The 11,331-nt window shown below is 54.6% G+C and overlaps 1 protein-coding gene across 1 annotated transcript; it reads right to left on the reverse strand.

Annotated features, from left to right (window-relative positions):
• Positions 1-388: 388 nt before the first annotated feature.
• EMX1 (empty spiracles homeobox 1) lies at positions 389-9,895 on the reverse strand. The gene is made up of 3 exons (XM_064151210.1): positions 9,195-9,895; positions 6,799-6,983; positions 389-1,191 (listed from the first exon to the last, which is right to left on the reverse strand). Exons 1-3 carry the CDS (start codon positions 9,568-9,570, stop codon positions 1,024-1,026), a joined length of 729 nt encoding a protein of 242 aa, XP_064007280.1. The 5' UTR covers positions 9,571-9,895; the 3' UTR covers positions 389-1,023.
• Positions 9,896-11,331: the final 1,436 nt, after the last annotated feature.

Raw genomic sequence — 11,331 nt, forward strand, 5'->3', positions numbered from 1 at the left:
TCCTGTGGGTACCCCTGGGGCATGGAGGTATTCCCTGGAGAGCAGGATGGAAGCAGCAGAGCTGTCTGGAGCCTCTCCCCGACATTCAATCCCTGTGCAGGTGTGAAGCTGCCTCCCTGGAGCCGTCGCATACCTGTCATACCTGTGGCCACTCCAGTGGTGGCTCTGCACCCCTGGGGACCCTCGAGGGACACCCTCATCCTCCCAGCCATCCTCACCATCCTCCCAATGAATACCATGATGATGACGACGGAGCCACCAAGCTCTCTTGGAGCCATCCTTCCCCTTGATAGCCAGGTCCCCCCACACCAGAGTCCATGTCATCAGCGATGCTGGGTGGTGGAGACCACCCCCTGCTCTCTCCTCTTCCACCAAGGACACCAGGCAGTTTTCCAGCACATTTTGCTTTTTATTACCACGCAGTAACACACACTACAGCTGCTGACTACCTACAACAGGGAACGCACGCACACAGGCACAAAAATAAAAGAATAAGTTAAAATAAACTGTGTAAAAAAAAAACCAAAGCCAACAAAACAAACCACAAACCAAACCAGAACCAAAAAGCCAACGATGGAGAAAAAGAGGGAGAACAACAACGACAACAAAAAAAAGGGGGGAAAAAAGAAAAGAGGATGAAGAGGAAAATGAAAGTAGGGTTGGGCACACTGAGCTTCTAGGTAGGACGTTTTGATTTGATCTGATGGCTGACAGACGGCTTCCAGCGCAGAGGAGGACACGCAGTAGTGGCCCAGGGCTGCAAGTGCCCTGGCAGCCTCCTCTTCCTCCCCGGCTCGGCAGCAGGAGCTTCCCAAAAAGCACCTCCGAGGGCTGGCCCGGGTGGCGGGGGGGGATGGGGCATGGGTGCCCGGTCAGGCCGGGCACCCCAGAGGAAAGGCAGCAGGAGGTGGTGGCAGTGGCTTTGGCGACGTCCCTACAGTTCGTTTGGTGATGCCACCGGTGTCCTCCCTTCCTCCCCTGGGTTCCTCTCCATGGTGGCTGCACCAGGAGCCTGTCCTTGCCTTAGTCGTTGGAGGTGACGTCGATGTCTTCTCCACTCGACTGCTTGGTGGCGAGGCGCCATCGGTTGATGTGGTGAGAACCCTTCTTCTTCTGATCCGAGTCAGGTCCTTCCTCCTCCAGCTTCTGGCGTTTGTATTTCGTCCTCCTGTTCTGGAACCACACCTTCACCTGGGGGAGAGACAGATGAGTGCTCACAGAGATCCTGACATAGCTGTCCCTGACAAGGGATGGTGCTGCAAGCTCAGTTGTCCTTGGAGACCTCCAGAGAAAGAAGTCTCTTGTCACCCTGGAAGCATCCCCAAGGCCACCCTGTCCTGCCTCAGCTTTGGACAAGTGCAGCAGGCTGCAGGGTGTGAGATGCTGCCACCTCCCAGCTGCCTTTTGCTGCAGAAACCCGAGATGGGCGGAGAACACTGCTACACCTCAGAGAGAGACCATCAGGGACACTGCACTCTCCTTGCAGCTCCACAACCTGGTGCACATCACCCTGGGGCAGGTGATGCACAGCATGGCAAGAGCAGCTAATTCCAGCCCTGGTCTGTTTGGTTTCTGACTTCAGGATGCCATGAGCACGGCAGCCGTGTGGGGTGACACACAAAGCTATCCCTGCCCCTCCAGCAAGGAACTGTGTCCCCAGGAGCAGGGTGGCTTGGGCTGGGCTGTAGATAACCTGGTAGGTCATTGCAAACAGGTTATCATTCCAATTCTAGCTAATTAATTTACCACATTTAGGCTTGAGGAAACTATTTCCACCATGCTGGTTGTTAAATGCCATCCCAGGAGCCCAGCAAGGCAGCAGAGTCTCCGTTCATGGAGGTAACACCCTCTTCGCCTTTCTGAGGCACCCAGCACCTTGCTCCCACCCCCATACCCTTGATGCCAGCATAGGAGGCTGGACACAAAGATTGATTTAGGGTGAGAAAGCACCCAGAGGGTCAGTGATGGAGGATGCTGCAGACACCCATGTGGCTGGAGATACACAGCAGCTGTGCATGAGGGATGCTGCAGTGAGGGATGCAAGATGCCACAGCTGGGGATGCAGGATGCAGTGCAGGATGGGATGTGCAGTGCTGCCCAGCTTCCTAGGTCACTAGGTGCCGCTGCTCTGCCACCTCTGCCAGCCCAGCTTGAGCCAGACTGAGGCAGTTACCCACTTGCAGGTGGTGTGGTGCCCGAGGCGCCTCCAGCAGCCACGGTAGCGTCTCATCCCGTCACTCCTTTCCCCCTTCTCACTGTCGCGGTCTGCACCAGGGCCTGTGGCATCCGGCAGAGGCCAACATTCTACCTCACTGCATTTCCCGGGGGAGCAGAGCCCTTGCAGGGTGCCTTGCAGCCGGTGCAGGATGAGCTTTAAGGCAGGCTCAGCCTACTGAAACAGCTGCTTTACGGCACCCCTATATACTACCGCGCCCCCCCCCGCCTCACCCCGGGCTCCAACCGTTCGCTTTCCTAGCTTTGGGGCATTGCTGGAACAATGCGGGGCTGGCGCCTTTCATTCAACCACGCCGAGCACTTTGCAAACTTTAATTAAAGCTCTCAGCCCTCTGGGAGCAGGGAAGTTGCCTTATCCCTAAGTGATAGAAGGGGAAACTAAGGCATAAAGCAATTAAGATGCTTGAGTGAGGCCATGTGGAAACCAGGGGTGGGTGTGCAGCAGCTCCTGCACATAAAACCTTTCCTCTGCAGCTCGGTTCAGCTCGGAGAAACCTATCTGCAGGGGGATGAAGCTCCCCTGTGCTTCCTGACTGTCTCAGCTGTGAGAACAGGGATCTTTGGGGGCTGGATGGGCTCCCTGACCCCTCCAGTACCATATTCTCTGACTCCACCAGGCCCAGAGCCACAATGAGAGAAGTGTGAGAACCTCACAGTGGGCAACAGGGGGATAAGCTGCCCCCTACGATGCCTCATCCTGACTCCAAGAGTAATTGGTTTAAACCCCCAAGCCCGGGGGTTTTATCCCTTCCCAAACCCTCACTGCATTAACTGTTGTCATGCCAGGTGCTTGTGCATCCCACAGGTCTGATGCTTCTGGGGTCCCTGCCTAGTGACCCCCAGGGTCACCACTGCCCCTGGACGGCTCCTGCATCGTGGCCCTGCCTCTTTACACAGCTCCTGGCCACTGCTTTGCCAGCACACGTGAGCTGCTTCCATGCACCCAACAGCCTGCAGGCTGTCATGTCCACCAAGAAACCACGCTCTGCTCTGAGGGTGCCAACAGCACCCAGAGAAACAGCTCTGCCATTGTAAGATGGGAACTATTATATTCTGTTGGCTTCCCATGAAGCTCCCCTGGATGATGACCCAAATCTTGCCAAAGGCTGAGAGCACAGGGAAGGGTGTGCATGGCAGTCAAGAGGGACCAGCCTCATCATCACTCAGGGACAGACAAAGTGACACTGCTTGTGCTACACTGTCACCCCTGTGCCACCACCTTGAAGGGCAGTGGAACTTCCGAGGCATCAGGTCTGTGCCTTTGTCTATGTCTGCAGTCCCAGAAAGGAGTTTTTCTTCTAAAAGCACCTCAGAACAATAAAGACCTTGGTTCTGGGGACGTTCCTCAGCATGGGGACCACTGCCAGCCCCAGGCCGTCCAGTGCAGCTGCCCTCCTGCTGTATCTGGGACCTGCATCTTTCTCCTCCCGTGACTCCCAGGCATCCACGCAGTTAATTATTAGCTCCTGCCAGAATGGCTGTGATGCCCAACACGCTCCAACCCACCAGCCAGGACTGCCCGGCCTCCATCCCAGCACACATGGCACTGGGAGGGCAGGTCGAGATGTCTGATCATCACCCCGAGCAGGAGGGGATGCCGGGGAACACCATGGACACCTCCATCACCACTACAAACTGGCAGGAGCAGGCGTGAGGCCTCCGCTTCAGGAAGGCAGATTCGAGACCCCCAGGGGAGGTTTCACCGTGCGCTGCCAGGGAAGGAGAGGCTGTGCTGGGAGGCCTGGGCCCTGTCCTGCAAAATTAACTCAGGGAAGTTATTTCCATTCCCAGCAGAGTGCCCCTGGGAGGTGAACCGACCCTGACGCTGCGGCACAGCAGTGTGACCACCTGTGAAGCCCAGTCCAGCACGAGCGCGATATGGCGCCCGCACCTCCTCCCTGCTCCCCACTTCCTCGACACCTGAATCCCATCCCCTGCGCTCCATCCCCGCAGCACCCACGCTGCCTGGCACCCCCACGCTCGTTCTGCCGTGCAGCTCACACACCATGTCCCACCACTGCGTCATCCCATCACGCACGAACTCCACGGGACGGCGCCTCCTGCACAGGCCACCTGCATTCTCCTGTCAAGCCCTCCCTGTATGTACTCCAGCCTCACTCCACTTACTCACCACTTGCATTTGCTGGATTTTTCCCCCACTCCCTATTTTTTGTTACTGTCTGATCCCATCTTAATGCAGCCCCTTGGTAAGAGGAAGGATGGGAAGGGGTTATTTTTTGTTACTGTCTGATCCCATCTTAATGCAGCCCCTTGGTAAGAGGAAGGATGGGAAGGGGTTAATCATCTCCACCCTTCCCCACCCTCTGTCCCAAAGCATTTCCTGATGTTGGGCAGGTACCAGTACCCTTTTCACCTTCCCCCTGGTCTGATCCAGGTGTTGCTCCCCCAGCTGGGTGGCAGCCCAAAGGGCAATGCTCTCTTTTCCAGGAGGAAAAGCAGCTGGGAAATACAGCCAGACACAGGCATAACCAGCAGCCCCTTTTTTGGAGGGGGCTATACCTGCTGGAACCCCAGGGCTGGATGTCTGCAGGGCGGAAAATAAGTCTTTGGCACCAGGGATCTGTGTCACCAAGCACCGAGGTGGTTTTCCATACGAGGTTGTGTCTGAGTAGGATTCCTCATGGAATTAATAATAATAATAATAATAATAATAATAATAATAATAATAATATAAAATTAATAATAATATGAATAAGAAATATAAGAACATAATTTAATAGTAAAGAATAAGAAATCAAGAGTAAGGAATGATCAGGGTGATGCTGATCCTGCTTTCAGCACAGCCGCTTCAGCCACCCTACCAGCCCCAGTGCTTCAGTTCCCATCATATATCCCATCTCATATCCCATCTCATATCCTATCCCTCTCAGCACTGGGGTCATTTTCCTCCAGAATGTTAAAGATTTGGAGAAGATTCTTTTTTTCTATAGCCACAAAGCCCAAAGGGAACAAACCTTCCCTGCTGCCTCACAGTGACCCTGCCAACTGCTGCTGCCCTGGGGAACACTTTGCTGACACCTGCTGCTGTCCCTTGTTCCCAGCCTGACGTCCTAATGCTCTTTGTCCCCCTGCTCCCCTCAGCCCTGCCACGCATTCGCTTTCTGGTCATGAATTACCCTGCACCGACCAGCTTCCAAAACCATGGAAATACACAACAAAATAGGATGCAGTGCATTAGAACCCAACTGAGATCTATGTCTATTTCCAATTTCCACTTCTCCATCCCCACCCAGATTTGGGGATGATGCCTCTGCTGTGCTCCCCCAACAAACGGCATTATTTATTGCATTTAGGCTTAGGGCAACGATGCAAGAATCCCAGGGACTGGACGAGCTTCCCCTCAAGCATCCTGCAGCTGCCCTTTCTGCCTGGGCAAGTCGCTGTTTGTTCTTTGACCTCTGATTTTTTTTGTTTGGTTTTGGTTGGGTTTTTTTTCCTTTCCCCTTTCAACACAATGTTCAGCCGGGAGAGCTGAAGGGAAGGACCAGAGCTGGGGTGGCAGCTGTCAGCCACGGGGCTGGGGTGGTTGAGTCAGCACCGGCGTCCCTGTATAAACAGCCTCTGGATTTTGTGGGCTCAGCCTATGCTCTCCCCTAGCCACATCTGCCTTTTCTTGACGTCCCTGTGGCATTTTCCTCCCTGTAACATCCCTCTGCCAGAGACGTTTTCGCTTGACAGGGCCTGGGCAAGGATGAGCCAAGCGGGTACCGGGAACACCCACCAGTCCAGCTTGATTTTCCAGTTAAATTAAAGGATAAAAATGGCATTAATTCAGAACACAGGTCAAAGGACCTTGCCAGGATTTGAGAGGAAACTTTCTCCATCCACTTAGCTGCCGAATGTGACAGGAAGCAGTGTGCCTTCACCCAGAGCATTTGGGAATAGCTCACCAGCAACACCCAGGCTTAGACACACAGAGAGACAGTCAGCCCTGGTTTCTCTGTTTCCCCCAACACCAAATGCTTTTCTGTTTCCTTCCCACAGCCCCCCAAGGTCTCATCCTTTCTCTCCACCCATGAAATGTCCTTTCTAATAACCAAAAAGTCGCAGCTGACATAAACCACCCTTCAGTTTACACCCGTCTCTGCACCCATCCTGACTCACAGGCACCAAAACCACACAACCAAGGGGTGTCTTTGCACCTCTCTGGCGAAGGGTCTCATGCTCATGCTCCTTTTTTAACTGGATTTTTTAACCCACCTACTACTTTGGGGAAAAAAGTCCCCAGGCAGTCAAGGAATAACACTAGAAAACTGCTTCAGAGAGACATGACACAACCCCTGCATTCCCAGCCTGAAATCCTGATGGGAACAACTGTGACAAGTGAGCACTGTGGCAAAGGAAAGCAACCCCAGAGCCAGGTGAACTGGCACAGCTGGGCCACAGCTCCCACCTAGGATTGCTGGCCAAATGCAGCTGCATTTTTGCAGAGCCCTGCGTGGATTTGGTGCTGTCTCCACCAGATGGATGGATGAATGGAGAGAGGGAGGAAGAGATGGATGGAGGGAGAGACTGAGGGCTGTGGAGTGGTCAGAGAGGTACCTGAGTCTCGGAGAGGCTGAGGCTGCTGGCCAGCTGCTTGCGCTCGGCACCCACCACGTAGTGGTTCTTCTCGAAGGCTCGCTCCAGGCGCAGGAGCTGGGATGGTGAGAAGGCAGTGCGGATGCGTTTGGGTTTCCGTGCGAAGGGGCCGTGGAGAAGCAGGCTCTCCTGAGACACCTCACTCCCTGTGATGGAGAGCAGAGTCAGGGTCATGTACGGGCATTCCCAGATGCTCTGTGCGACCAAGGGAGTGGTGCTGGTGAGACTCTCTCACCCTGTGACACAGGGAGGGCAAATAAGGGGGTATTGGAAAACCCTGAACACCATCTCCACCTCAAGACTGCTGAATTCATCTCTCCCCAAGCACGCTATGCTCTCACCCCATCTGCCCTCAGTGCCTTGGTGGGCTGAATGGGAAGGGGGAGGGAAAGACGAGAGGAAGAAAGTGAGAGAGAAGGAATGGATGTGGAGAGAGGGAGGGGAAAGAAAGGATCAGAGTGAGAAGGGGAAGGCAAAGAAAAAAACAGAAAGGAAGAGAGAAAATAATATAAAAAGGAGGGAAGAGAGAGAGTCAGCCTAAGAGAGTGGCAGAAGAAAAAAAAGAGAAAGGGAGAAGCAAGCAAGCAGGAAAAAGAAGACAGAAGGAAAGTCAAGAAGAAAAGATTGAGAGAGAGGAGGAAAGAAAGAAATAAGGTAGGGAAGTGAGGAAGAAGAAGAAAGAAAAATCTGAAATTAAAGAAATTACAGAAATTAAAGAAATGGGGAGGAGAGAAGAGAAGAGAAGAGAAGAGAAGAGAAGAGAAGAGAAGAGAAGAGAAGAGAAGAGAAGAGAAGAGAAGAGAAGAGAAGAGAAGAGAAGAGAAGAGAAGAAGGGAAAGGGGGGGAGAAATAATAAAAAAAGAAAAAGTAAAGAAAAGCGAAATAAATAAAGAAGGAAAAGGCTAGGGAGCAGGTCGGCCAGGTAGCACTGAGGGAGGGCAGAGGAGGCAAGTGAAAGGCAGGAACGGTGCGGACAAAGACCGGGAGGCTGTGGGATGCGAAGGAAGCGGAGCTGGAAAGGGGAGCCCAGCGCAGCCTGGCCGGAGCCGCTCGGGGAAGGTGCCGAGATGAAATTGGAATAGAACCGGGGCCTGTCAGGTCGGGTTCGGAGCCGTGTCCCTGTGCCCCCGGGTGCCGCCGGCAGCGGCTGCTGTCCCTGGCGGAGCCTCCGGAGCCCGGGGCCAGTCGAGGGGTTGGTGCCGAGGAGATAACCCTAATCACCGGGACCCTCCGGGGCATGGCAGCGGGGACAGCTTGAGGACGGACATGGAGAGGAAAATAAGGAAAAGGAACAGGAAAAGGAAAAATTAGAGGAAAGGCAGGGAAAGGGAAAAAAAAAGAAAGGACAGGAGTACATCACACAAAGGGATTAAAAAAAGACAAGAAAGAGACAAAAAAGGAGAAAGATAAGATTAATGGAAGAGAAAGTAAAGGACGAAATAAAGGAATTAAAGGAATGAAAGGAAGGAAGAAAGGAGGGAAGAGATGTAAGAAAGAAAGAAAAAGAAAGAAAGAAAGAAATTAAGAAAGAAAGAAAGAAGGAAAGAAAGAAAGAGAAAGAGAAGAGAAGAGAAGAGAAGAGAAGAGAAGAGAAGAGAAGAGAAGAGAAGAGAAGAGAAGAGAAGAGAAGAGAAGAGAAGAGAAGAGAAGAGAAGAGAAGAGAAGAGAAGAGAAGAGAAGAGAAGAGAAGGGAAGAGAAGAGGAGAAGAAAAGAAATAAACCAAAATAAGAAGGGGGGGGGGGGGGGAGTTGTGTGGAATATTGAGAGCAAAGCCAGAAAATCGAACGAAATCTCGCTGTGCAGCCGAGATCCGCCGCGTTTTCCCCCTTCGTTCCGAGAAGGAAAAACCCAACTCTCGTTGCCTGTACGGTGGAGCTGCACAGGAGGGCGGCAGCGCCGGTCCCGGCCCCGGACTTCCGCAGGGACCTCGCGGCTCTGCTGGGCACCAGCGCTGGGACCGCGAGGCGGCCGTGCGCGGGCTGCGGGCGCGCACCTGGTGTGCAAATGCACTGGGCACGGGATGTGCAGAAACCACAACGACATCGGGGGAACGTGAATGCACCGAGCACCAGCGTGTGAATGCACCGAGCGTGTAAAGGCATCGCCATCGGACGTGCAAACGCTCTGGGCACCGAGCTCCGGGTGTGCAAAGACACCGAGTCCCGGTATGTGAGTGTGCACGGCACCGGGTGTGCAAACCGCGGAGCACCGGCTGTGTGTGCAGACACCGCAGCAACAGGTTTTGTGCCTCAGATTCTCCCCCGCTTTTCGTGCCCCGCAGCCGGCAGTTCTCGCCCCGCGCTCCGGCGGTCCCGGGAGCTCTGATAGCCGGTTCTCGACCCCCCCTTCATCTCACCTTGGAAGCGGTGCCCGAAGAAGCGGTTGCGCAGCACCCAGGGATAGAAGTTCAGCGGGTCTCGGTGTTGCGGCCCGAAGAAAGAGTGGGGGTGCGGCAGCGCTGACCCCCCCAACTGATGGGGCCCGACGGGCAGCGCCGGGTGCCCCACGGCCTCGGGGAATACAAGCTCGGCGCTGCCGTAGAGGGCCCGGCCGGCGGCGGCGGCAGCGCCCTGGAAACCGGGGGCGAAGGCAGCGGCGTCGGTGGCGGCAGCGGGCCCGGGTCCGGGGTAAGCGAGGGCGGCGGGGCGCGGAGGGTCCTCGGGGCTGAGGTGGGTGTCTTTCCCCACCAAGGACTCGATGGTGAAGCAGCGTTTCGCAGACGGCTGGAACATGGTTTGAAGCCGGGAAAAGGGCGGGGGGGTGGGGTGGAAGGGGGGGGGTGGGGGGGTGGGAGCCCCGGAGCGGGGCTGTTCCTCCGGGTGTGCGCGTTTGTGTCTGTGTGTGCGTGTGCGTGTGCAAGAAACCTCCCCCTGGGCAGCGCGCACACACGGACAGACACACGGACACAGGCGGACACCCGCCCCGCCGCCTACCCGTGGGCGCCCACGCACCCCGTGAAGCCCCCGGTACAAATACGGCCGGTACCTGGCGGGGCGAGGAGGAGGAGGGGGCTGAGGCTGGAGTGGGCAGGGGAGGGGACGAGGGCAGGAGCAAGCAGGACGGGCAGAGGCGGGCAGGGAAAAGGGGGGAGAGGAGGCAGGGGCAGGCAGGGGAGAGGAGGCAGGAGCGGGCAGGACAAGCAGGAGCAGGCAGTGGAGGGCAGGCAAGGGAGGTAGAAGAGGCAGGGGAGGGCAGGGCAAGGGGAGGCAAAGGGGGCAGATAGGGTAGGAGAGGGAAGGCAGAAGCAGAGAGGGGAGGTAAAGGTGGCAAGGGAGGGCAGGGGAGGCAGGGCAGGGGGACGTAGGGAAGGCAGGGGGAGGCAGAGAGCACCCGAAAAACTGGACTGGAGCCGCTCCCGCAGCTGCTGCGCCGCGAAGTTGTGATAGAGGGACTGGGGCTGAGGCGGCTTTTCCTGCTGCTTTTGGAAAAGGGAACAAAACAAAACAAAACAAAACAAAACAAAAACAAAAAGAAAGAAAGAAAAGGGGGGGGGGAGGGGAAATTCTTTTTTAAAATCCTCTTTCCCCCAAAAAAAAAAATCCCCTTTATTTTTCCTTTCTTTTTTTTTCTTCCCCCCCCCCTTTCCCTCCGGCTTTCTTTTTCTCTCTTTTAAAATAATATGTATATACATACCCGCAGCTGCGGTGTACCTGGCGGAGACGCCGGAGGGAGGGAAGGGATGTGAAGCCCCACCGCGGCTTCCCGCCTCCCGTGCAAGCTCCGCTCCCCTCCGCGTAACCCCCTGCCCCCCCCAAGGCAAGACCTTCCTCCTGGCTCTTCCCACGGGGCCATCCTGCGCTGGGAATTGACGCAGAATTTAAACCACAATAACGGGCGCTTTCCAGTTTGTTTTGGGGGTTGTTTGTTGTTGTGGGTTTTTTTCTTTTCTCCTCGGGGCAGCAGAAGAGGATACGCGGGCGCGCAGCCCCTGCGCGGGCCGGTCCCGAGTTCACTCCGCAGTTTGGCTCCGGTCGAAGTTGGGTCTGCCCGCGGAGACGGGGGCCAGCCCTCCCCTCCCGCACAAAAGGGGTTGAAAGTCTATTTTCCACTTGAGTGCATTGAAATACCCCGCGCAGGCACTCGCGGATCCTTCCCCCCTCCCGCGCTGCTGCGCACCCGTGGGCTTTCCGCGAACACGGTCCGGCAAGAGGCTGCAGAGGAAAGAGGGAATAAAAATACGTGAAACCTCTCAGAAATGAAAGCCTAAGAGTGGAGCAAAAGTGTCGGCAAAGTGCTTTTCGTATTGTTTATTTTATTCTATCTTATTTATTTTGTTTTATTTTGTTTTGTTTATAGATTATTTTTAATTTATTTAATTTCATTTATTGTTGTTTCATTTTACTTTGGTTTTATCTTGTCTTGGTTTATTTTGTTTTGGTTTTATTTTCTCTTGGGTTTGTTTTGTCTTGGCTTGTTTTGTTTGGGTTTTATTTTTGCTTTTGTTTTGATTTATTTCCGAAAGAGAGGAAGGGGAAAAAAATCATTTTAAGAAT

Source organism: Pogoniulus pusillus, chromosome 11, assembly GCF_015220805.1.
Source record: "Pogoniulus pusillus isolate bPogPus1 chromosome 11, bPogPus1.pri, whole genome shotgun sequence".
Classification (NCBI taxonomy): Eukaryota; Metazoa; Chordata; class Aves; order Piciformes; family Lybiidae; genus Pogoniulus; species Pogoniulus pusillus.

Excerpts from the sequence above, each read along its gene's own strand:
- EMX1 (XM_064151210.1), bottom strand. The coding sequence starts at position 9,570 with ATGTTCCAGCCGTCTGCGAAACGCTGCTTCACCATCGAGTCCTTGGTG. Across the intron at positions 6,984-9,194 it reads CTTCGGGCACCGCTTCCAAG|GGAGTGAGGTGTCTCAGGAG; the intron begins GTGAGATGAAGG and ends TCTCCATCACAG. Across the intron at positions 1,192-6,798 it reads TCAGCCTCTCCGAGACTCAG|GTGAAGGTGTGGTTCCAGAA; the intron begins GTACCTCTCTGA and ends TCTCTCCCCCAG.